Genomic DNA, 25,392 nt, shown 5'->3' on the forward strand with positions numbered 1-25,392 from the left:
TGGAAGGTCAGAGTTGGACATAATTGCTGCACCAGAGAACAGAGACCGAACCTTTAATGTTCCAAAGAACGCAGACACTTCTCTTCTCAGAGGGCTTGTGGCTTCTCCAGAGCTGATGTACCCTGAACGTCAAGCTAGCTGCTTTGTTTCCAGGTAAACGCCACATTTTAGCTCCACATGGTGGAGTCACTTTGTTCAGAGTTGAAAAATCTTTAAGACTTTTTCCTGACAACACTTCAAGTAGCAGTAACCATCCATCTTGTTCTATTGATTGTGTGATTTTTCCCTCCGAGTTTCTGTCTTCACCAGTTTGTGTTGTTTCATGTGAAGTTCCATCTTCACACGTAACCAGCGATCTCAGCCACTCTTCCCTCATCATGCTCTTCCAGTGACCCCAGCAAGCAGCTGCTGCTGCTTAGACATCAAAGAGCGATGAAGATCTCCAGACGCATATTTTCTATGTTTTACTAATTTTTTGTTCTTGCATGCAGCAGATATTGATGAAAATCCCTTTAGACTTTGTGGCAGCGACTGAGGTGGAGAGCCCAGCATCTCGGTCCAGGACAGCAGAGGAGGATCGATGATTGAAGCCAACAGTTTGCTATGGAGGGCCTGTGGAGCCCGACCCAGACAGTTTCTAATAAACAGAACCAGAAGACGAGCCCAGATCAGCAGCAATGATAACCACTCACACATCCCAAGAAATATAATGTCTGTAAGCTGGAAGAACAGAAAGAGATGAAATTAGTGAAGGAATCTGCAACAGGAACAAAAAGAACAAGTTTAAGAAAAAAGCTGAGCAACTTTTCTGTTGTTCTCTAACTCACTGGGATTTTTGTAGCTGCTGCTGACTGAAAGCATTAGAAGTGTGTAAAGATGATTCCTGAAACCAAAAGGAGTTAAAATTTTACTGACAGAAAAAATGAGCTGCTTTCTAAAATAGATTTGACCGTTTCTAATAAACGTTGAAACTAAAAATGGAATGGAATAAAAATGCTATTTAGAGAGTGTTTGTGCAGACTCAGTGTGTTCAACAGAACCAAAGTGTTTTCTTGCATTTATCTAAACGCTGCATTGAAGCTTTGGGTCTGTTCATATAAGTACACATGGATATAAACTACTGCAGCAGACGAGGCTCCCAGAAGCAGATGTGGCTGTTTAAATATTGTGGTCTCCTCTGAATCACTTAACAAAAGCAGAGACGGGGGCTCCAAAGTGTTTCACTTCTAAAACACATTTGGCAAAAGAAGCATCAAAAATAATCTTTATTTTGATCATCATAGCTTCCAGACTGAAGGAGAGCAAGAGAAGGGTTTGTTTGGATGAACTTGTGATGATGTCATTGACAGAAACAAGAAGCTCAAGATGAAAGTTTCCAGGTAAACAGAAGCAAGAGGACAAATAAAAGTTCTCTCATCAACACAGATCAAACTTTTCATGAGTTTCCTCAGATTATCTAATAGAGCAGATCTGAAACACTTGTGCAGCTTTTTGCAACGTTTCCTCTTTTGTCAAAGAAACATTTAAAGGGGTATTATTATGTATTTCTCAGGCACATGGTGCCATTTTGCAGCACAATCAAGTTTCTATGTTAACCTCAGTTGTTTATATATACATACACACACATACATTCATAAGGGGAGTCGGACATAGCTGGTGTAATAAGTTCAGTAGATATGCAGTTCCATCAGGTGCTTGCTAATTGCTGCTGGCTAGTCTGAAGGAGCTGAAGGGAACTCACAGAGGAATGGTGCTGTTAGGGAAGCTTGGAAACTGCAGCTCTGAGAAGGAGCTGCGCCTCGAAGGCGGGGCTAGGTCCAGCCAGATGATCCGCACAGCTGATTGGTTGCCACGGGAGATTAAAGGATTTCTCAAATATGCATGTAAGAATCAAGGCAACACTTTGATAAGGAAATAGCATAACATGAAGCTCAGAAAAGTCGATTTTACATCATATTTCCCCTTCAAAACAGTCTGTAGTTAGCTTTCTAAGGGACACATGATAAGTAAGGTCAGTAATGTTGATTTTGCTCAGATGAACTTGACAAGATTCCAAATAATTCTTTCAAAAAGTCCTTTACTTTATTCACTTTTTTATCTGCATCATGTCCTTTGTTGATTCCCGACATTTGGGCCATCTGGACTCATCACGTCCTGCTCACCACCCTCATACCTTTCCTACAGTCTCTGGTGGATTTCCAGGGCTTCAGCTGAGATCAGCTGCTCTCGTTTCAATAAATAGCCCTCTGATTGGCCAACACCAGCAGACGGATGTTGCGCACACATCCAGCAGCAAACTCCTGGATCTCGTCGGTACCAGAAGCTATGAGCTTGACCAGTGGCTGTGGGAGTGGAAAGGACAGAAGTTACTGGAAGGAAAAGCACAGTGGACAAAGTCAACTTTGAAAAGAAATGGACCATACGCAAATGTGTTTGAGAACATTTAGTGTCATCTTCTCACTGCTGCCACCCACCAGAAACAGCAGAACATCCACTCTCCAATGCAGGCCTCAGCAGAGGGCTTCCAGCTGCCTGCACACACACCTCTGCAGTTTTGTCCAGATGAAAGTGGTGCAGAGCAGCTGGACGTTAAAACCCTGCGCGTGAACCACAGAAGTCGACAGCTTTTCTGCTGCTCCAAAGGTCAAGCTCTATCCCTGTTAGCGGCTTGTGTAATGGATCTGGTTAGATTTCATTACGGAACAGAAACTTTGGGCTTTGCAGAAATCACCAGCTTTGGAAGTTTATTTTTGACAAAATAAAACTTGCTTTAATGAACTGCTAATGATGTGGAGGAAACAGAAAAACCCAGACTAAATGAAACACCACTGAGCAGCAGGTGATTTTGGCCTCAACTTTTCTTCCAGTTTCTTCTCTGAAATTCCTGCTTCAAGTCTGCAGCCAGAAGTAGTGGAACCAAAATCAAAGTATATCTGTGCATAAACATGGTAGACCTGGTCAGCGTGGGCTGTGTGGTCAAATCACAATGACGTTCTGCTGAGGTTCCTCAAGCTGCATGTTTGATTATTCTGGATAGTCAAATATTACAACCCTGAGGTGAGAACTGAGGACTTCCTCCTCCTAAACACAACAAGGCCCTGATAAAAAACCAGCTGAGACGTCTGAGGCTCTTTCAGGCTCCAGACATCGAGGATTTTTCTTCAGGGAAGGAAACAAGATTCTGGGAAAAACTTCTGGGAAAAACAGCGAAGGTTCAACATTTCTCCTGGGTTCAGTCAACACTAGCTGTGTTTCCTTTAAAAATGTGCACAAAACTTTGGCTATATTTCACTAATATTGAAACAACAGAATTTTGAATTGCGTTGTTTCCACTAAATAAGAAATGCAATCAAAAAATACAGATTAATTGTTAACAGTGGTTCCCTGCAGGGGGCGCAGTGCCATTACAGGGGAACGTGGGAAGCGTTATGGATGAATAAAAATAAAAAATAAATATAAAGTTACACAAAAGTGATTCACTGTAAAGATGGTTTGTAGTTTGTTTTGTTGCAACCTGAAGTGTAAAATAAACTTCAATGTAGCTTGAAAACTAAATATGTGTAAATGTTTATGTCTGGTTTGGTCCCAGTTGATTTTGTTTTTCTGTTTTGGGGGCATTTTATTGTAATCCATTTGAGCCCCAGAAAATCTTTAGAAACTACTATGTTAACACAATGAAGAAAACATGATGAATCATGATTTCTTTTTTTTTTCACTCCAACTCCTTCTTGTTGTTTGTGCCAGAAAGATTGGACATCTGGTTGTTGATCATGTGACTCGTGATGTGAAAAATGTGTTTCCAATGCAGTTTAATAAAATCCATCTGTTTTTATGTGATCAAAAACAATCGTTTCCTTTTAATACCACAACTTTAACAAAAGCTACCGTCACATCCTTGTTCCTCAAGAGCAACTCAAGACAATAGACAGAACCAAACATGGTCCCTTTGTAAACTCCAGATGAGAATTATTTATGACACATTTAGCAGGATTATTATCCCATTCATCAGAGCTCCAGCAGCACATTTCCCTCCAGCAGCTCCAGAAAACATGCAGCTCCCTAAACAAGGCTCTTTAGTGAAAAACAGGATGCCTGAGAAGTGCCAGGGTTGCTTTATTTGCCAGCCTGGTGGCGTGTTATTCAGACGGGGCCAAATAAGGTCTCCTGAAGAGCAAAGCTAGGCTAAGATAAGCACGTCTCTCTTTGCAGCCTTTCTTCCAGCTCCATCTCTCCCTCCCAGCTGGGATCTCTGGGAATATAATCCAGCACTTATTAGACATTCCCTGACTGAAGGAACATCAACACTTGCTTAGCGTTTGAAAACTGCAGCAGGAGTTCTGAAGATGTTTCCAGTGAGTCCAGGGAGTTTCTCTTCCCAGCTTCCCCATGTTTTACACTCAGCTGTGGAGGCAAACAGGACAGACAGACGGCTGTGTTCAGCCGGGTCGAGGGGAACTTGGTGCAGAAGTCCAGGTAAACAACATTCCCTGCAGCCTCCAGTCAGCCACAGATGCTGAGCTGCTTTTTCTGGGTCTCCAAAGAGGAAAAGGAGGAAAAGTTTCAGGTTGAACCCAGAGTGTGTTAGAGCTGAACAACAAGAGGGACAGAAGCTTCAGTCAAAGGCTCTGAGACGTTGGATTTAAATTATGATGGTCCTAGTAAAGCTGTAGCCACAGCTCCTGTATCATCTGCTCAGCACAACCACAAGCTGAAAATAGATTCTCTACAAACTAAAAGAAAACCTGTGAGGCTGAATCTCCAGGTACTCCTGGTTCCTCTTTAGGCTCATTTTATCAAATCTCCAGAAGAACAAAACATGAAAGAAGAATCAGATGAAAACACACCGTGCCAGGGTGAGAGGTGAACTCAGAGCAACTAAAGAGCAAACGTTTTTCTCATTTAGATTAGTAAAATCCTAAAATACACACCAGGACCTGGCAAAGGCTGCATTCTGGAAAACATTCAGCTGCAAATTACCAATAATTACGGTTTGCATTTAGTAATTTTCAGCAATTTCCTTCACAAAGCTTTGCTTATGAAAGAGGCTGTTTAACACAAGCAGCTGTCTGAATCCGTCTGAATGGATGTATGGCTTCAGCAAACAATTCCCTGAACTTTGGAGGCAACATACAGGCCAGGAGGAAGGCAGCTTGGTTTGATACACAACACAAAACGAGGCTCATCCAGAGGAAAGTGGGAGATGCTGAGAGCAAACATTAGATCAAACTGAGAGGCGTTTGGTGTTTTGGTTGGAGTGCATTTCCCCTGAGAGAAGCAGCTCCATCATTTCTGGTTGTTTTCATTTTTTATCCAACAGGAGAAGAAAAAAAATGATCTCACTAAATCATGAAGTCCAGAGTTAGAGCAACACACTCAGCTGTGGAGACGGACAAGCTCCCACACAGTGTGTTTCCTCTGGACTCAGACAGGTTAGTATCAGCTTCCCTGTTCAGAGGAGCTGAGATGAAGTTCAATCTGACCAATCAGGCGATCTGTGTTGTGTTTCCATGTCTGACATTCAGATAAACTGCTGAGCTGCTGCAGCTACAGGGTCTTTGGTGATTAAGCTCTGTAAAGTCCAAAAATACCTCATGGTGAAGTGTTGCAACTCTGAGCTGCACTAATAACAAGCACACACACACACACTAAAAAGAAGGAGTGTTTCACACACTAATATAGACACATAAAGAAATGGTCCAGTTTTTGTTGCGGCTCAAACTCTAAACACATTTGATTTCAGCAGCTTTTGTAAACTGGGTTGAACTCTGAGAACAGCTGAGGTTCAGTTCAGCTGAACCATCATGGCTGCTGCTTCTGAGTTCAAGTAAACCAGTTCAATGAACATGGGAACATCTGGCTTCAGCTGCAGAACCAGCTCCGAGTTTAGAGTCCAGTTGGTACTGGGAGACCGTTTCACACACTTGTGGTCACAGATGGATTTTTATGTGGTAGTTTTTCTGTAAAACCTCATTTAATGAAAGGATCAGACAGCAAGGTTTTACCAACATGGACATTTTATCCTTCATAACAAGACTTCAGTCACAGCATCGTCTTAACGTTCAATCTCATTTACTGAGAGACACAAATAGAGTGTGAGGAGTTGAGCAGGAAAATACAGAAGTAGTTCCTGGTTGGAAGACATGATGGCCCCAATGAAAAGTCTGGTGGATGTAACCAACTGTGAGGAAAATAAACAGAACCATGGATGGGTTTCAACTCTCAGCCGTTTCTCCATCAGTCCTTGGTCTGAAACATATTGCTGCTGCATTCTGCCCTGAGGTAAAGCAACAACCCTTAGCAACAGTTGCCCCCAGCTACAGTCCTTTGCCTTGTGCTGCAATGGCATCTAGGGTCCAGTGTAGGGTTGGCACTTTGCACACACTGAGCTGTTTGCTTTTCTCAATTCCCATGATGGCTGGAAAGTGGAGACTTGTTTTCACCGACTGTTTCTGCTCCATCGGTCAAAGGCTCTGAAAATAGTCTCAGCCTCTCAAAGTTTATCACTCTGTGTTTTTCACACATCACTGAAACAAGGGCAGCAGGAGACTAAAGCACATTTTCCTCAATGCAGCTATGCTAAAATTAGCCTGAAAGCTGTGAAACAGACTCGAAACTGGAAATGAGCAACAAATTAGGACTTAATGAAGACGCAGGTATCCAGTCAAAGAGGAAGCCCAACTGACCTCAACTACTCCTTCCTCATGCATGGTGATGATGTTGTTGGGGTCTTTGGACAGTTGGTACAGGGCCATGGTTGTGTTAAGGAGGAGCAAATTGTCGTTCGACTCCAGGTAAGAAACCAGAGGGCCAACGGCTCCATGGTCACCAAAGCATGCCCTATTGGAGCTCCACATGCAGCAGTGGCCGATGGCCTCGGCCAGGTGGCAGCGGAGTCTGTCATCAGTCTGCAGAGAGGAGAACAGGAAGAAATTCTTGACCAACAACATCCTCCGGATCAGCTGATATTTGAAGAAACTGCAAGGAAAACACCAACTAAACTTCAACCTGACTGTAAACCAGACAGAATCCCAGTATTCAGAGAGTAAAAGCTGCTTTGTTGTCAGTAGCGACATGTTCTTACTGTGTTAGTCAGCCCAGCCAGCAGGGGGACAACCCCGCGGTCAGAGAGGACGCCCAGGATCTCCTTGTCTTTGGCTAGCTTGGCAATGACGGCACAAATGCTTGTCAGCACCTCGTTGCTTGGTGACTTCAGTAACTGAATGATCAGCTTCAGTCCACCGATCAGGAAGAGAACCATTTCCCCGGCGTCCTGCAGTCACAGAGACACACAGTAGCTGCTGCTCAGTGAAGGTCAACACAGAAAACGATGAAAGGAGGGACAGTGATGTGGAAAAGGAGAGGAGGGCAGGTTAAGTTGACCACATTTAGGAAGTCTGAATGAAGAACTGGAATCAGCCCAACCCTATTCTGCAGTTTGTTTGGGTTGTTGACCTTTCCGTTATTACTATGAATAAAGTCGTAATACTACGACTTTATTCTCTTAAAGTGTTTAAGGTTATTTTAAATGGTTGAAACCTTGTTGCTGTATTTAGTCTCTAATTAGCTAGCAAATGTTTTAAAGTGTTAAATCAACCAAAAAGCATTCCTAAAAAAACCATGTGGTTTACGTGACGTAACTGGAGGAGAACGGACCCTAACAACTGCAGTCTGATAGCTGAACTCAGAGGTTTTGTTTGCTCAGGTGTGGTTAAAACATGTTTATGTGCGGATGTTCAAACTGCAATTGCTCTGGACATGGCAAGGGACAAACACAACAGAAAAAGAAAAAAACAACAACAAAACCAGAGTCCCAGCTTTGACCTGGAAGAGGGTCGGTGGACAGAGTTATTCAATTTTCCAATACTTCTTAGCCTAATTGTATATATGCTTATTATTTATCTATCTTATCTTGGTACATATATACCAATGAAAAGATCTAAAGATCTGTAAATGTAAAGCTATAGTTGCAAAATTCTCTTTGTTAGCACTGCAGTTAGCATTTCCAGGTCTGTGTACATGTTTTCCATTCCAATATTTTCTCTTCTACGATTTAAAGTGATCTCTGATTACTATGTTGTCAATAGTCCTGACTTCTGGTTCACATGTGAGCCTTCAATCTTAAACATACAGCCAATGTAATGCTTGAAATTGGTCACCTCCTTAAGGTTTTATTCAATGGTTTTAGCTGCACCATCCAGAATGTTCTCCTCTGTCTACGTCATTAGCGGTTGATCACTAGGGGCTATTTTCAAGTGGAGCAGTAAGCAGGCTAAGGTAGAGGAGGTACTAATACCTTTTATTTTGAAAAACGAGCCATTTTTGCCACAAAAATGTAAATTTCAGACTTGTTACAATACAAAGACTTCAACATGTCTTTAAAGTGAAAGATGTACTTTAATATTGTGACTATTTTCAAAGTGACTGTTTTGTATTTTTATTTTATTTTTCCCTAGTATGGCTCTAATACTCTGTCATATCAGCATCGGGCCACTATTTAAAAAGCCAATGTACCATATCATTGCCACAGAATAAAACATGAATGTGGCTCAGTGTGTAATATTCAGGACTTTGAAAATGCAGCTGAAATTTCGTTCAATGCAATAATTATGGGCAACTGGATGAAAATCACTAAGTCTGCTGCAGCTCAGTCTGTTTCAACATCATCCACATGTCAGGAGCTGATACATGGTTCTGTAGGAACCAGAAAAATCTATTGATTTTCTTAGTTTTTCTGGTAAAATCAAGCACTGGATGTACTTTAGTGTTCTCCCCTCCAGCAGGGAGCTCAGAGCTGGGATCAGGAGTCAGTGCAGTGTATGGGCCCTGTGATTCCATGCCAGAGGATGAGGCGTGTGCACAGTGCAGGCCAGTGAGGGAGCTGCCAGGGCCACAGAGCCCCCGACACACAGGAAGCTTTTCCTCAGGAATACTGATGATGGCTGGCTGGGAGTCCCTGCGACAGAGGAAGCTCTCTCAAGCCACCAGCTGCCACAGACTACCCAGAATCCCTTTCATGCCCCAGACGGGCCCCCAGTTCTTAAGGCTGCTGCATTAAGAGGCTGCACTTGGAAATACATTTGTTACTAACCTCCCCCTCAGGATGAAATGAAATAGAAAACACATTATCTGTTGTGTTTGATATGAAGCTGAGCTCAGAAGAACGCTCTGAGGCTCTTCTCTGGACCAATCAGACTTCTAGGACTTTCACTGCTCACATGCAAAGGAAAAATCAACCAATCATCTAAATGTGCTTCTACAACCAGGCAGATTAATGACACACCTCATCATGTGGAACTGAGAGGGGTCCGTTTACTTGATTGGAAGGACCTGCTGCTCTGTAGTTTGGCTCATTTTACTGAATAAAATCAGTTCCAGTTAATAACCTACAGACAGTTAGTGTAGCTCCTGTAGATATCCGTGTCTGCAGAGCAGCAACATCACTGCATTTATACCACTGTTCTGTCATAAATTTACAACCGATCTGCCAACTCAAACATTTTGGGTTTTCATCCAAACAAAGACGGCAGTAAAGCAGTTGAATCGGGTTCAGCTCATCACTGCCCCGTCCCATAAAAACACCAAGAAACTGCCTTTGTGAAGCTTCATCAAAACTGGAATGCAGATGTCTAAATAACAGCTGTTGTTGAGAAGAGAAGAGTAAAACCATAATCCTGCTAATGTGTTTATGATTATTGATACTGACTGAGCGGGGTCGGATCGGTCTGTTCTGATTGAATGTCTTAACATTTTTATGATTTCACTTCTGATGTAACAAAACAGCTCCATCTAAACTGAGCTAATGTCTGACAAATTATGTTCCAGCAGATGGTTTGGAGTTTATATTGTAGACACAGATATATTATAACATGCAGCGTTAATGTCAGTTATAGTGATGTCTAAATGCAGGTAAGATCTTCTGTTTTCATGACAGAAAATCGACCAACAAAAGCTCTTAATGTTGAAGTAAACATAGTAGCAGCTAAAATGATATAAGCAGTATTTATGGTCATGTAGTTGTTCCAGTTTCAAAGTGTTTTTATTGGAGAAGTGGCTTCACAGAAGCTGCATGGTCCACCATCTCTCAGCATGTTGAGGGAAGATTTTCAGGAAGGAAATCAGACCCACAGGATATTACAATCTTTCTCTCAGTCTGTTCCTCACTTCATCAATCCCAGTGTGCCAAGGAAGCTCCTCTGCTTCATATTAGCCCAGGGTTCATGTAAGCCTCTGCTGACACAGCTCTGCCTCTGCTGACCTCCCAGCAGAAGCAGCAGCTTGAGAGACAAACTGGGTGACAGAAACAAGCTTCTGCCTTCTGACTGAGACGACCTTTTAATGTGAAAATCTATGATTGATAAATGTGTGTTTAAGAGGCAAACCCTCTGCTCTGAGGAACAATGATGAACTTTATGTCTCCCAGAACTAAAAAATTGAATCTTTACTTTACCTTTGCATTCTCGATGCACGGACAAATGGCCCATGCAGCACTGGCCTGAACTTCTGCATTGGGATTCTTTAGTAGTGACCAAACCAGGCGGACTCCATCAAGCTGGTCAATGATTCTGAGGGAAACACAGAGAATCGTTTCATTGTAGAATCAAATCAACGTGAAGATTTGGCTCCATCAGGCCGACCAGAAGCAGATTTAACAATGACTATAACTAAACAGCATGGAAGCAGAAATTGATTTCAGCACTTTTTATTCACACTTAGCTCTTTTGCAGGGTCTGTGTACCACCCACTCTCAACTCATTTTCCACAAGAATCTCAGAAAAGCTCAGGTCAGAGGTCAACCAGCACACATCTGGATCTAGTTCTTCCTACATGGATTTATAAATAGATGCTGACAAACTTTGACTTCATGTTTTGGCCAACATGGGAAACTCCTTTCCTGACTTGGAAAGGAGTTCTGTTTGACTCCTTCCCAAGACAAACAGAACCAGAGACAGGTGGCTCCGTATTTCAGAAAGTCTAAGTGAAGTTTTCTGAAGCAGCAGTTCGATTTCATCTCATTTACATGACTGGTTTCAAACTGGAGTTGCCTCTGAGAGGTCAAAGATTTCCACCACAGACCCTCCATTGTCTGCTATAAAAACATGGAACGTGTTCCCCATGTGTGCTTCAACTAACAAAGCCCACACTGATGCTGTCATAATGACCTAAACACTCCCTAATCACAGTGTCTTCATGACTCCAATGAGCGGACGCTCATCAGGGACGTCCTCTGCTCCATCTGTCTTCCTTCTGCACAGAAATCAGTCCAGAGGGATCAGAACATCAGACTCCAGTCTGCAGGGCCTCTTCAGTCCAGGACCAAAAACTAAAGTGAAGCTTCATATCATCCTCCAAAACGGCTCCATCTTCCCATAGTGCAGCTAGGAAACAGATTACAATGAAGCTGCAGCTGACAGTGACGGATTAGAGGGGAGACCACAGACCTTGAAGGCATTAAAAATCCGTCTTCACTCTTGTTCTTCCGCTGGACTCATTGGAGGAAGTGTGATGTCATTAACCACACGCTGCCTACTGGTGAAGAATGAAAACAAACAGGAGGATCTGATGGGAAACTGGGAAGTGATCATGCAGCTCTCATGAGCTCTGGACGACCTGATTCAGGATCATGATGAGAGAAGAACTGTGGTGACCAGCAGAAGGTCTGATCTGATAACAGAAACTTTGTTGGTAAAATGATGTCCAGCAGGGACAAACATGATGCAGCTGATTGGGTTTTATCACACATCATCAGCAATAAATTACCTAAAACTGGTAATCTGACAAACATTTCTGTCAGTTCTGGTTTGGAATAAATATCTACTGTGAGTTGTGCTAATTTCTCTGCAAACGACTCAACATGCGTGGAAACAAGCCATGGGGCCCAACATCCAGACAAAGGTTGTCTGAATCAGAGCTCTGTTGACAGATGGAGGCTGACAGACTGGAAGATCTGCTGTAAAAATGGAGAGTGAGAGAGAACATGGAGAACATGATGATCTGATGTAACAGACGTCTCTGGTTGTGTCAAGTTTACCACAGTCAGCAGCTTTATTTAGACAGGCTTCATTTTTATCCAGCCCAGGGTTTGTTTGTTTCCCCGTCTAACAGAGTCGTACCGCAGCAGAAGCAGTTAACTAACACCATAAACTCACAGGTTCAGTGATATTTCTGCCCAGTGATAATTAAGATGGCTCTTATAGTCTGGAACAGGTTTATAAAAGCAATGAGGTGCAGATGGAAGCTCCATGATGCTTGAGGTTAAATGCAGAGAGAAAGCCACGGCTCTAGACTCTGCTTCTCTGGGTTTTCCAGCCGTGGAGTTTTGGACGGGGCAGGGCTTTAGGCACGTTAGTCTGAGCAGCTCAGCGACCGCATGGCTATAGTAAAACACTGAGAATGAAACCACAACCATATTTAACACAGCAGCTACAATAAACAAAGCTTTTAAAATCGGTCATTGGGCTAAGGATGAAAGAGACGCCTACCTGCACAGCTCCCAATGAAAACTACAGGAATCTTTCTGAGCAGCAGCCCAGGACAGGTTAATGAGGCTGTGTTTACATCCTACAATTGGTCTCATTTCCTTGTAAAAACACATGACATCAATAAACAGCCAGGAGTGAGTTTGGGCTGATTCACTGATTATGGGAAATAAGCCACTAATCACATTTTAACAGGCGCCTGATGGACCTACTGTAAATATAAACAGAGCATGAAACATTGAAAAGGAAGAAATAAACTTACGCCACGTTGTCCCTTTCTGTGGCACAAGCTCCCACAGCCTTTGCTACATTTACAAGCAGAGCCTGGTTAAATGACACAGAGCAGATGTTGGATCAATAAAGGAGTTATTTTGAACAAGAACTGCAGAAGAACCAAAGTTATATACCTGGTTTGTTCCATTGAGCAGATTAATGAGAGCCCTTATGCCCCCACCGTTGCAGATGGCGGCCTTGTTAGCTTGGATCTGAGCAAACTGTCCCAGAGCTCCCACTACATTGACCAGGACCTCTTCAGGCTGATCAGTCAGCAGACCAATCAGCATGTGCAGAGCTTTGTACTCCTGGAAGCTTTGAAGGAACAACATCAAGAAGAGATGATTGCATTAGAATATAATTAAGGTGCTTTGATTCATTTATTACAGAAACTGGACAACTAACATGGACTAAAAGTCAATTCAACTGATCTTGTTGCTCTTGAGAGAGAAGACAAAACTGTGAAACAAAACTGAAACTAGTTTAGTTTTCAACCCAGAGGCCAAATTTATTAAAGTTTCCATGATCCAGTGATTTGACAGCCAGACTAACAATGTGTCTCCTGAACCTCCTCTGTACAGAGCTACATGATCATCAGATGATTGGGTCAAAGGTAAAGATTGTTTTCCCTTCAGTAACATCAGCATCTTGCTGTAACTCAGCAGAACAAACAATTTTCCCACGGCTCCTCACAGCCGTCCCTCGTCTTCGCTTTGCAGCACCAAACCTTGGAAACTCTTCCTCCATCTTTAACTGTGTGATTTTGCCTTGTTTGCCTTCGCTATAGAGTAGTAAACTATAGTCAACATTCAGAAGGGATATACTGTGGTTCCACTAAAACCTCAGCAACCCTCTGGTGCACAGTTCATTTCTCTGGCTGTTTTTATTCCCAGTTACGGTTGCTGGCATCATAGCCTGTAAGCTATTGTAGACGGCTAAGGTTGTTTGGTTCTGGGCAGGGTCCACTGAACCACAGCCTCTTCTTCAGAGTGAAAACATTGCTAATGAACTTTAGTCCAGTTCAGCATCATGAACAATGGTCTTCCTCCATCATCTGCAGCTCACTACTCTACAATGATAAATCGACACTGTGTCATGTCTATTTCCGTCAGGTCCAGCTGAGGTAATTGTTTTCTGGCAGGAGTAACTTGACACAAAGCTGCCTGAAGCAGCTCCAACTGAAAACACAGGCCTCTACATGGCTGGAGGCTCATAAAGCATGTTAGAGGAGACAGGAACCACAGAGGAGCTTCTGTGTGAGCAACACGTTTTCATCTTCAGTCTTTTCTTCACCAACTCATCATTATAGAGAATTAATTTTCTACTGTGAGCTTCAGAGAAGGTCCAAGTGATATTAAGGCGTTTCAGGGACCCTGAGATCTCCAGCAACGACCACAGAAATCTGACAATCATTAAATCAATGAGGAATATAATAAACAGATCAATCTATCAGGGCACAGACTAACATGAGGGAACGCTGAGCTGCAGTCGGATAAAGAGAAGAATCATTTAAAGAGGAGATTATGTTCTGCTCGTGGTCGGCCTGCAGCAGAACTAAGATGGAAGGAAGCCAGGATCTGGAAGCAAACTTCACAATCTTGACCCAACCGTTGCTGCTCTGGCAAACACACTCCAAGACTTGGCAGTCTCCACTTTCCACTGTAAACTTATTGCTTCAGCTTTTTGTTAAAGCCCTTTACAGCATTTCAGTGTGTCTATAACACCTCTGTCCACAGACCCAAGAGGACACATCTGGACAAGCTAAAAATCTGAACTAAATGTTTCACTGTTTCTCAGTCCTCACACTTTATTCAGAGCCTTGTCCTTGGTTCAGTGGGAGGCCTTTAAAAAGTACAAACTGTGACAATGAGCTTTTTACACATTTATGTTTCAGGACATCAATCATTTCTCATTTCATTCCTTCATTAAATCAGTAAAGGTTTAACATTTGCTGCTACTTGTCTCAAATCCACAAGACCTCCATACTGTCCAGACCAAATAAATCAGTCACTAAAGTAAGACTGAATCCTGTCTGCAGGAAGATGAATTTAACTTAATCAAAGACAGAAAATCTCAGACTGCTCCAGTTTTTACAACAGTCTAAAATCTTCTAACAGGATTTTATTTTCACTTGTCAGCCTGTGACAGATTCTGAAAAGAGGGCGGGGCCTTAAAACCTTGTTTGATTAGCAGCCTCTTTGTTCCTGACAGTAATGATTTAACTGCTTCACTCAGATTCTGATCAGAGACTCAATAATCCTGAGAGAACAAAAAAATGTCTCCAGGCTGATTTCACTGTGATCCCGACTGGTGGAGTTCTAACGGGCCTTAAATGACTGAGGCCTGTAAAGTCTGCACATCTGCCTGATCCATTGTTAATAGAGGAAAGACTGAAATCTAAAAGTAAACACATCAAAGATCAGAGCTGATAGAATCTGAACAAAGTCTGAACATTTTACACCAATAATCTCTTTAACTGCATAAACCGAAAAAGGATCTGACAGAGGAGAGTGGAAACAATGACACAGTGAGTCGTGCCTAAGTAACGGCTGCATATAAAACTCACATATGAACTGATGCCACATTAAGCTGCAGCAGGCTAAACCTCCTGTTCTGGATCCATTGTGTTAATTCTTTGCACACTGAGAAACTGCTGTGAAGCACATCAGCTGAGCAAGCACAGGCTCCAAAGGTTATTGGCACGTGGGGATAAAATGTCTAATTCTTATTAAACCTCTTTCACACAGAACTGTATCAAACGCTGTTCCAGTGAGCAGGTAGAGATTTGTTGAAGTCATTCTGATCAGTTTTACCCCCCAAAATAAATCACAAAAAGAAAGGCAGAGAACATGTGTTCTGTATGTCTAACATGGTGTTTTAACATGTATCTCCATGACTCCAGGAGGGACAATAAATAGTAAAGTTGTGTGCATACATAGCTACGTTCTCCATGCTGATTGAACACTTCCAAATGGCCCCGGTGGCAGCAGCCAGGAGCTGCTTGTTCTCTGCTTTAGAGAGCAGTGACACCAGAGGCTGCAGGCCGTGGTGGCTGCGGACCAGATCCCGGGTCAATTTGTCCTCTGCACACTGTGAAACAAACAAGGGATCTGAGAGAGATCTTGCAGTCTGGCTCTAGTCAGTAGCACAGAGATCAGGTGTTTGTTTCAGTGAAGGGCTTCAGTCCAAATAAAAGGATTTCTGTTTTCACCAGGATGGACTTCAGAGAACTGCGCAGAGCAGAAGACAGAAACCCAAGTACCTTAAAGATTGCACTGGCACAAAGCATCTGGAGCTCCTCATTGTCACTGCTCAGGTTTTTCACCAAGTCCTTCACCATTCCTTCATTCTGAATAGCAACCCTGTAATTTTTCTGTAGGAACAGAAAAACACAACAAAACAACACAAGCATGAATAAATATTCAAATATTCCTATACATGCTTAAAAATAATCAAAAATCTTTAATTAATCCCACATTTTAAATAAAACTTGATCTTGATCTGCTTTTTCTTCACTTCTTGATAATAGTTGTCAGTTTAGATGTCATTCAATCTGATGCAAACATGTCTACTGATCTCACACGTTCATCATTTAAACCTCACTGTGGACGCTCTGTCGTTTCTTGACCTTTTAAGCTGCCTGCTGGACACTGTGCTCACCTTGAAGCTGACCAAGTCCTCCACCATTTAAAGCTGAGGATTTCACCAATAGTTTTAAATGTCATCCTTGATCCAAACTGCAGCCAGACTGACTGTTGTGGGGAAACTGAACGTCTCCAGCACACAAGGAGAAACATTTCATTCTGACATCTAAGGAATCAGAATGTCCTGTTTTTACAGTTTTCGCTAAAAAAAAGTTGTAAATGTTTTAGATTTTTGTCATTAAAATGTCAAATAACTTCTACATTGGAAATTCATTGTTTGCTGTACTTATAGGCATACTTTTAAAGTGTCATCATCTGCTGGACTTTGTTTTTATTTGTCACATTTGGTGTTCAGAATTTGACTCATTCATCAGTTTTAATATTCTCAGAGTTTATATACGTTTTGTTTGGCTGTTGTATTTTAATCCTTGTTGTTGTTGCTGTTCATTTAGCTGTGCAGCCATTTTTCTCTCAGCTCCAACTCGTACCTGGTTCCACTAATCACCTCCTAAGCTTTGTACGTCTGCCAGTTTCTGCTACATCTTGGCAGATTATGCTGTTCTGTCTTCTGTTTCTTTGCCACACCTGTTTCCAGCCCTGATATTTGTCATTGTGTCATCTCTATTTTTGGATTTTGTAACACCATGATTTTCCTGTTGTCCAGTTTCCATTTCAGTCCTAGAATTGCTAACGCTCCTAAATTTTTCTATTCCAAAACAGGAAAAAATAAGGATAAAAAAGTACTACAAATGTTTTACATAAGCAATAAATATTTAATGACAGAATTAAATTAGTAAAAGTTTGTAGGAAGCTTTACTAGTTTAAATTGGAATAGTCAAAAATAGAATAATATTAACCTGAATCTCAATGATGATTTACATTAATGACCGTTTCACAGAATCAGATCAACATGTCTTACAGCAAAAGAACAACATTACTGGATACAGAGGCTCTCCTCACCTGTGAGGCACATTCCTGCAGGGTTCCCACAACGGGGATTGCAATTTTCTCATATGGAGACCTGAGCAGGAGTCCCAGCAGAGGGATCCCCCCAGCTTTACGAATGGCCTCTTTGTTCTTGCTACTTTTGCTGAGGCTCCACAGAGCCGAGGCTCCACAGCGGGCCACCTCCAAATTCTTCTCCATGTCTTCTCCCGGTTTTGCCGAGTAATGGAAGCAGTCCAGCATCTTCACCTGATCAGAAAGAGGATCCCAGACTTTTAAACAACTCAGTGAAGCTGACATGATTTCAGGAACTCCTTGAGGTTTGCTTCCTACTTTGAGGTGATAATAGAGGGTTTCAAATGGGAAGAATAAGTAGTTGGCCATGATTAAGGGTGTAATTAAAACTCTTATTACCGCTGGCTGTGCAAGGATGAAAACAACAGAAATGCAGGAGAGAAAAAGTAGTAGGACAGATGGTGATGTTAGAGCTGAGAAGCCCAATGTGACGACTATGATCTTCAGAGTTTGAACCCATACTTCCTGACCAGTGACAAAGCTATAACACTCTGCACAGTTAACAGGTAGAACAGCATGAAAGGAATCCGCCTTGTGAGCAACTCACATATGAGCACATTCGATTTGGATCTGGGGAAAATATACAAGGAAGGGAGGCTTTAATTACTGCTACTTCTGTCAACAAACAGGAATACATGTCAGAGGGTGGAGGAACTTGTTAAACTGCTTGTAAGACATAACTAACCTTTCCTTGACCTCAAGCATGTTTTCACAGGTGCTTCTTTAGGGGGCCTTCCTGAGATACTCCTTAGTTGCCTCTAATTGTCTGTGTGCAGAATTTAGTTTCTGTTTCCCTTCCTTGTTATCAGAGTAGCCCCCCTTTTTGTTAGGATCACTCTCCCACTTCTCATTCACTCCTTTTCCCTGCTAATAAAAAGACAAGTTCTGCAGCAGAACGACAGAAAGCAAGGAGATCGGCTTGTAGGAGCTGATCCTCTGTGCCTTCTCAATTCTTGCAAGAATTTGGTTGAAAACTAAGTAACGTTGTCTGTGGGTCTTTTTATATAGGTTGAGAAAATACCTATCAACTTTAAATTCAAATAAGCTGCTGTTGGCTATGCTCCCCTAACTCAACATTTATGCTCCCAAATGAAAATGGCTGCAAATAAATGCATAGTTATACAAACACACATATTTGAATTGGAGCCTCCTGCACAACAAAACAAGAATGCAACAAATGTTTTCTGAATGGTAAGTCAACAACAAAACACTTGTCTTTTCCAGTAGCCATTGCACAGCATATATAGCTGGAAAACCATCTGGCCTAACTTGCTGAAGATAAGCATGGGTTACAGTTGTCGGGCTGAACTCTACAATGGTTGGAGGTTTAGGAAACGGTTTGTTTTCCGGACACCTAAAAACATTAATTCATTGCCACAAAAGAGCTGGGTGTTTTCTTTAAGAGCTTGGACTGTCTTATAGAAGCAGTTGAGGCCCGAATGGAAGCACCCAAAAAGAAGCAAACCTCCATCATTCCGAGCTGAGACTCACCAGTTTTCTGATTCCTCCATGTACCCTCACCGTTCTTCTTGCTCTTCTGAACTTAGCCACATGTGCAATGGTCTCAGAGGCCAAGGCCTGCAGCTCCTTCACTGGTAAGTCCAGGTTGTTCACCATCCTCTGCAGGCCTCGCATGTTTACAATGGTCTGTCGGATGATAACGTTCTGGCTGATCTTTGCCAGGATTTTTAAAGATCCAATCTGATCATATGACAAAAGCAATGTGTGAAAAAAAAGAAAGAACTATTACTTTCCAATAACTGTGCTGAAACAGGAATATATAGAAGTCAAACACTGTATTTCTAATAAACGTAGTCAAAAGTCAGAATAAAAGCAGTTCTGCACTGAATGATCATTCCTGCAAATGCGCAGGTTGAGTCCTTGGTCCCTTGGAATCACTGTGTCTCACAAGAAAGTTGAGGGATTGAGCGCCGAGTGTCATGTGACTTTATAGACTCACATGGGTCACCGGCAGATCACCGGTTGTAATTAACATTCAACCTACACATGCGCAAGGATCATCATTTAGCCCTTGAAGAATCTCCTCTGGCGATCAAACCATAGTCATACTAGTGAATAACAGCTGCCTGTGTGTTTAACAGCCTGCTCCCTGTACCAACACTCCTGTTACACTAACTGTTATCATACTGACACATAGAAGTAGTTCCTGTCATGACTGCAATCCATCCAGGTCCAGCTTAAGTAAAGCTACTCACTTTGCTTCTGATGTCTGTAGTATCCAGCAAGTTAAGGAGGAGCTCCAGCCCACCTAAGTCCAGGATGGCCAGTTGGATGACCTCCTTCATTAGATCAAGATCCATCATGGCGCAGAGAACAAGCACAGTGGCTGTCTGGTCGGCTGCCTAAAAAGACGTTTATCAAACAGGAACAAAGAAAAATGAAAGAGAACATTCAAGGCTAAAAGGGATTGATGCAGTGCTCATAGTGTTACTATTACTGTGTGCAGTTTCTCTCTGATTCACTTTGACTGAATGTGTTTGGTTGTTACTGCAGGCTTGTACATAGCTGTGTGGTGGTAACCACTGAGGGAAACATTTATTCTGCAGAGCGACTGAAGCTCCTGGACCAGAACCCGACACTGTGTTGAATATTGTGTTTAAATGCTTGTTGTCTTGAAGTTATTATCTTTAGACCTAAAGAGGAACGATCTAGACTCAGCACACAGCTTCAGTCAGAAACCAGTGATCAGGCCTGAATGCTGAGTGTGGTGATGGACTCAGACCTGAACTGCCAGAGCTACAAATTCAGCCCATCTCCTGAAAAACATTTCCAGGATTATAAAATCTAATTCACTGATTGATTGTTATGCCTCTGTTGTGTTCTCATCATAGCTAGAACTGAGTGAGTATCATCAGTACTAATGATCAAACATAGAGGTGTGGAATAAACACATTTTCTTGAAATGTCAATCTAATGTTTATTTTCCAACATACTCATCAGTGGAGTCCTATCTCCACAATCTCTAAGTTGTGTGATCAGACCTTCACAGAGCAGTTCTCTGACACCGCAAGACAACAGGAACATGTGTTCTCCATATCATGAAGCTACATGTGAACCATTTGCCCATTAACAGCAGTGGATCTACTGCTTCCTTTGTCTCCTCCATTCTAACTCTTCAAAGGATTTGCTGGGCCAGCTTCATGCCTTGTAAAAACAAGAAAAAATGTGATGTTCAGGAGCGATAGCTGGGAAATCAGAAAACAGATCATATGTTTTCATTTTCAGACGCTTTGGTCTGGAGGGATTGTCGACATTCTTTAAAACATCGACACCATCTGAAGTCTCTTATGATGAAGGATTCCCGACTTTCCTTCAGCAGGATCAGAGCAGATGCTCCAAGACGAAAACATCCAACCACTATTCAACCTTAGAAGAAATTATTCAAATCAATGTAAACTGTTTAAAACCTGTATCAGTGCTTTCTTTGTCCTCAAGTGTTAACTGAGATTTATTTAACAATCTTTGCTTACTGAGCTATAACGATCAGATTAGTTTTTATTAACAATAACAGACTTGTTTCCACATGTTGCTTAACTTCCATTGAAAGAAGATCAAAATAATTTCAACACTAATAACCTCTGTAGCCATGGCATTACAACATGCTGGCTATAGAAGATCTACTGAAGGTTTAATGAATATGAAAAAATGAAAGAATCTTCTTGGAGGTCACTCTGTAATAATCATTGAGGAAACGCACACGGGCAAAGGAAACAGCATTAGCGTGCGTTGGTACCGAGGTTCTGAAGGAGTTGACCCACTGAGAGAGTAAAAGTATTTAGGATAAAGTCTCTAGAGCTGTTAAAATATGTCTAAATAAAGCAGAAGATGTCAGTATATATTCTGCACAGTGGCACAGTTGGGCTAGCATGTTCTCTCTGAAGGTACCAGAAAAACTGTCAGGTGGATTAAACTCTACATTTTCCTTAGGTATGGGTGTGTGTGCATGACAGACACAACCCCACAAGCGTGTTGGATAATGGATGGATGTCATATCTATGAAAATGTCATAAGAGTGGTCTTTAGAGATTTGACTTTCAAGCGTCTGAGTGAACAACCTGAGACAAGTCAAAGAATAAAAAGTCCCCAAATATGTTCGGGTGTAGATTACTCCACTAATTCTTAGAGATCAACACCACAGTGGCATCAGGTGCATAAATTAGTGATTCTTAACAAGCTCTTCTAGCTGTTATGGAACAGCTAGAAGATGGAAAAAGATGAAATGTTTATATAAACGTTTCATCTTCTTTTTTGATGAAATTTTGTAGTTAAAAAGGGTAAAACTAGTCTGAAGGATAAAAGCAGCACCAAAAGTTTCTTTCATGAACTTGATGAGCCTCATGAAGATTCCTTCCACATGTTGCTGCTTCTCTCCCTGCATGTTTCTCTGCCTGAGCTGCTAACAGCAGAAGCCTCCACGTGGCTGAATGGAGGTCTTCTTGTAATCGGGTTCCTCTGGAGCTGCAGCTGGGATTCTGCAGACACAGTCTGACCTGCTGCTGCTCCAGGCCAATAAATCACAGCACTAAGGATGTGGAGCAGGAATGAGGTGAGCAGCACTGCCAGTGAGGCCCTGTTGGCCCTTTATGCAATTCTGCTCTGCATGTGACCTGGACATGTTGCTAGAAGGAGTGAACATCTGTGTTAAGTGTGGTGCTCTGATCTGCAGCGTTGGGTTGGTGCAGATGAATGCAGGTGGCCGACAGAGCTTTGTAGATCTTAATGTCAGAGAGAAAACCTGGCAGAGTTTGAACTGATGAGGACAGATCAGTGTTCAAACTGCAGGTTCAGAGTGAAGATCACCCAGTAACAACAACAATCCAGTCTCTGGATGCTCCATAGGAAGGATGCTGGTAGAACTGGACAGAATGATTGATTACTGGATGTCCAATAAAATAAAGCTGAATCATTTAATATTTATCGGTGTCATAAAAGGAGTTAACCTCTAATGGTTAACTCCTAAAAGGTTAGATCTTGATCTAGATCTAGTCTTTGACTAGAACTTCATTCTAGTCTTTGAGTTGAGAAATGCTTTGTTCACAAGAAGAAAATGATGTCATCATTAAACTTGTGAGAATAAATAATTATTAGAAAAACTAAAACAAACCATCAGATGTTAGAGGACAACATAATGAGACAGAAATGAGCTTCTGGTGAGAAAACCTGTTGCTACTGACTGCTTTATGGATCATTTTTATTGCAGCAATCAGTCATGAAGATCTGAGAAGAACAATGCAGCAGTTCTGCTTCTGGCCAGTAGAGGGAGGAAACCTTAACGAGGACACAGCTTGCATCAATCAGCTACTGTTCAATTCATTAGTTTAATGAAAATCTCAGTTGATATTTAAACAAGTTTAGCATCATCTTCCTAAAATATCTCTAGTTTTATCAGCTCAGTTCCTTCCTGTTAAAATAAATCTGTTTATAACAGGGATGATGAAAACAAAGCTCATACTTTAACACTGATGCATCAGAAACTGGAGAGGGAAGTGAGAATTATGTAAAACAAACACATGAATTCATGTTTGTCAGAAACTGACTTCAGTTTGCATTCTGGATGTTGTGAGAATCAACATGAGCCTGATAGAGGAACAGGCCTGCAGCCGTCCAGGTAGAACAGCAAACACTTCAGACCCCTGAGCAAATATTCCCCCATAAACATCATTAAAACATCAAACAGATCATGATGCATGTGTCACTGTGTGAAAGTGTTTCACTTTCTAAACAACAAGCAGCAGTCTGTGGAGAGAGAGGGAAAAGATCGGCTCCTAAAATAAAAACAGATATTTTTTATTTGCTTTATTTATGGTGATGATATTGTAAAATGACTGCAGACCAAAGGTCATAAATAACTGCACTGTGGGGTTTCCAGACAGAAAGAGAGCAGGACATGCTGTTTAGAGTTACATGCATCTTTCTGCTGCAGGAAAACACAAAACCCTAAAGCCATCAGCACAATCCTGATGTTAAACTTTAAAATACACTGAATAGTGTGTTGATTTGATCTGAATGTTGCCTCTTTCATATCACTTCCATCTCTTTGTTCCTTTGCTAGAAATAGTGAATTGCTCCTTTGAGACATGGAATTTCCTTCCAATTATTTTCTATTTTCTTCAGCTAAAAATTCCCTCCCATAATTCCTCTTGACTGGAGAGTTTTCCACAAAACATTTCTTTCCTGGAGTGAGCAGGATCTCATTTAGCAACAAGCTCTGGAAGACAGAAAATAATCAGTTCCAACAGGACACCACAAAATTGTTTCCTGAACATCAAGCCCTTCAGTATTAAGCTATGAGGTTATTTTTACTGCTGAAGAATGAAGTGTGAAAGTTATTTCTAATATAATCTGTCTGAGTGATCCCGTCTAGATAAAATAGAAAAGGGATCAGAAAAAGGAGGAAGGAATTCTCAGGTATTTCCAGTCATTCTCAGGCGCTGCTGCATCCAATTTAATATTCCCCATATGTCCTGTCAAATCTATCATAGATTTACTTGTCTGTGGTTTGGGCTAACAGGGATACAGCTGTCTGTCAGCACTGCCTCCTGAACTTTGGCTCTGATATGCAAACCAAACAGTTCTGTGTCAGAACAACAAGAATCCAATCAAACACTTCAGGAAACATCTCCATCCAAAGCAGAACTTGAAATAGGAGCAGTTGACATCGATTTCCTCTGACTTCCTTCAGTCACAGACTCGGATCACAAGTCTGGGTCTAAACAGCTGGCATGGTCTTATAGGAATACAGGTTTTGGGAACAGTTTTGATTGGAACACAGATGGACAGAAACAGAGCTCTGATTTTACTGCCTCCTGTCAGCTATAGGCTGCTTTGCCTGAGCTAGAAAAACTCTCACTACATTGGGATGAATTCTATCTGTGGAAGGAAACAACAGTGTTCTGGGTGATGTTCTCATACCTTGAGGTACTTCACGAGTTTCTGGACCTGCCAGTATTCAGACTGCAGTTCAGTGCTGGTGTCAGGACGTCGCTCTGTCTGCTCCTCTTCCTCCTCACTTTCACTGGAGCTCTCGCTGCAATGCTCCTCTGAGAGGGATGCTACTATGCTTCTCCTGAACACAAACAGCACATCTGTGACTGTAGATAACCACGTATGCAGGAGTCGGAGAGGATCCATTTCAGACAAAGGGATGAGCTGTAACATCATGATTCATCCTGAGAGTTTAAATGGATAAACAGCCTGGCCATCCCACACTAGAGCACCCATTAACTATATTCATATTTAAGTTTCAAGTTAGAACTTCCACAAGATCTAAGCAGCGGGAAAACACATCAGAATAATGTCACAGGAGGACTGGAGCTGTCATCATACGGAGAGCAAAGACTTGTTGAGCCATTTATGCAACCACAACTGTTGATGTTTCTTTAAAACTGCAGAGCTGGTTAGATGAGGAAAACTGGGCACTGTGGACCAATGAAATCTGCTCCCAGTTCAAATGAGAGGTGGTTCCCATAAACAGCCAGATAGCATTTCCAGGAAGAAGATTATCAGAGAGAGGAAGCTCATCTGAGTGGTTTTCAGGATGCGGCAGATGAACGATCAATGAAGCTTCTCCAAAGTGACCAGAACTGTGGTGTCCTGCTGTGGTAGGAGCTGATGAGTGGACCGACCCTGGAGTCTTCACTGAATGGACAGAGAACGTGGCCAACAAAGAAAGCAATCAGATATGGTGGCTTAAATCAACTTTGTTGATTCCACTAGTGCTAGTAGCAAGGAACCACAGATGTGACAACATTCAGTTCCTTCTGTCAGCATCCAAATCTGATGCACAAAATACCACAAAGTCTTCAACATCAGAACAATATGAAATGTTTAAAAGGTCAACTCACATCAGGTTTATTATTTTTAGAGTTTAATTGTTTAATTCAGCACACCAAGATTCCTCCATCTCTGACATGGTTCACGTTTCTTCCTGGCGTACAGAGCTTGCTGTACTTTCTCCC

At 41.9% G+C, this 25,392-nt stretch overlaps 1 protein-coding gene across 1 annotated transcript; it reads right to left on the reverse strand.

Moving 5' to 3' along the window:
* Positions 1-1,248: 1,248 nt before the first annotated feature.
* Positions 1,249-24,879, reverse strand: armc4 (armadillo repeat containing 4). Its single transcript, XM_023326027.1, has 12 exons — positions 24,347-24,879; positions 19,630-19,776; positions 18,905-19,114; positions 17,354-17,587; positions 16,012-16,122; positions 15,685-15,839; positions 12,884-13,064; positions 12,739-12,800; positions 10,448-10,562; positions 7,082-7,270; positions 6,684-6,905; positions 1,249-2,342 (listed from the first exon to the last, which is right to left on the reverse strand). The coding sequence occupies exons 1-12, from the start codon at positions 24,593-24,595 to the stop codon at positions 2,232-2,234; spliced, it is 1,986 nt and encodes a 661-aa protein (XP_023181795.1). The 5' UTR covers positions 24,596-24,879; the 3' UTR covers positions 1,249-2,231.
* Positions 24,880-25,392: the final 513 nt, after the last annotated feature.

The sequence above is a fragment of the Xiphophorus maculatus genome, chromosome 21 (genome assembly GCF_002775205.1).
Source record: "Xiphophorus maculatus strain JP 163 A chromosome 21, X_maculatus-5.0-male, whole genome shotgun sequence".
Taxonomy (NCBI): Eukaryota; Metazoa; Chordata; class Actinopteri; order Cyprinodontiformes; family Poeciliidae; genus Xiphophorus; species Xiphophorus maculatus.

Bases quoted from the DNA above. Each gene is read 5' to 3' on its own strand.
- armc4 (XM_023326027.1), bottom strand. From the start codon at position 24,595: ATGATGTTACAGCTCATCCCTTTGTCTGAAATGGATCCTCTCCGACTC. The intron at 15,840-16,011 runs GTACTTGGGTTT...TTTGTTTCACAG, and splicing joins GTGCCAGTGCAATCTTTAAG to TGTGCAGAGGACAAATTGAC. The intron at 13,065-15,684 runs GTATGCACACAA...GTTCCTTCAAAG, and splicing joins AGCATGGAGAACGTAGCTAT to CTTCCAGGAGTACAAAGCTC.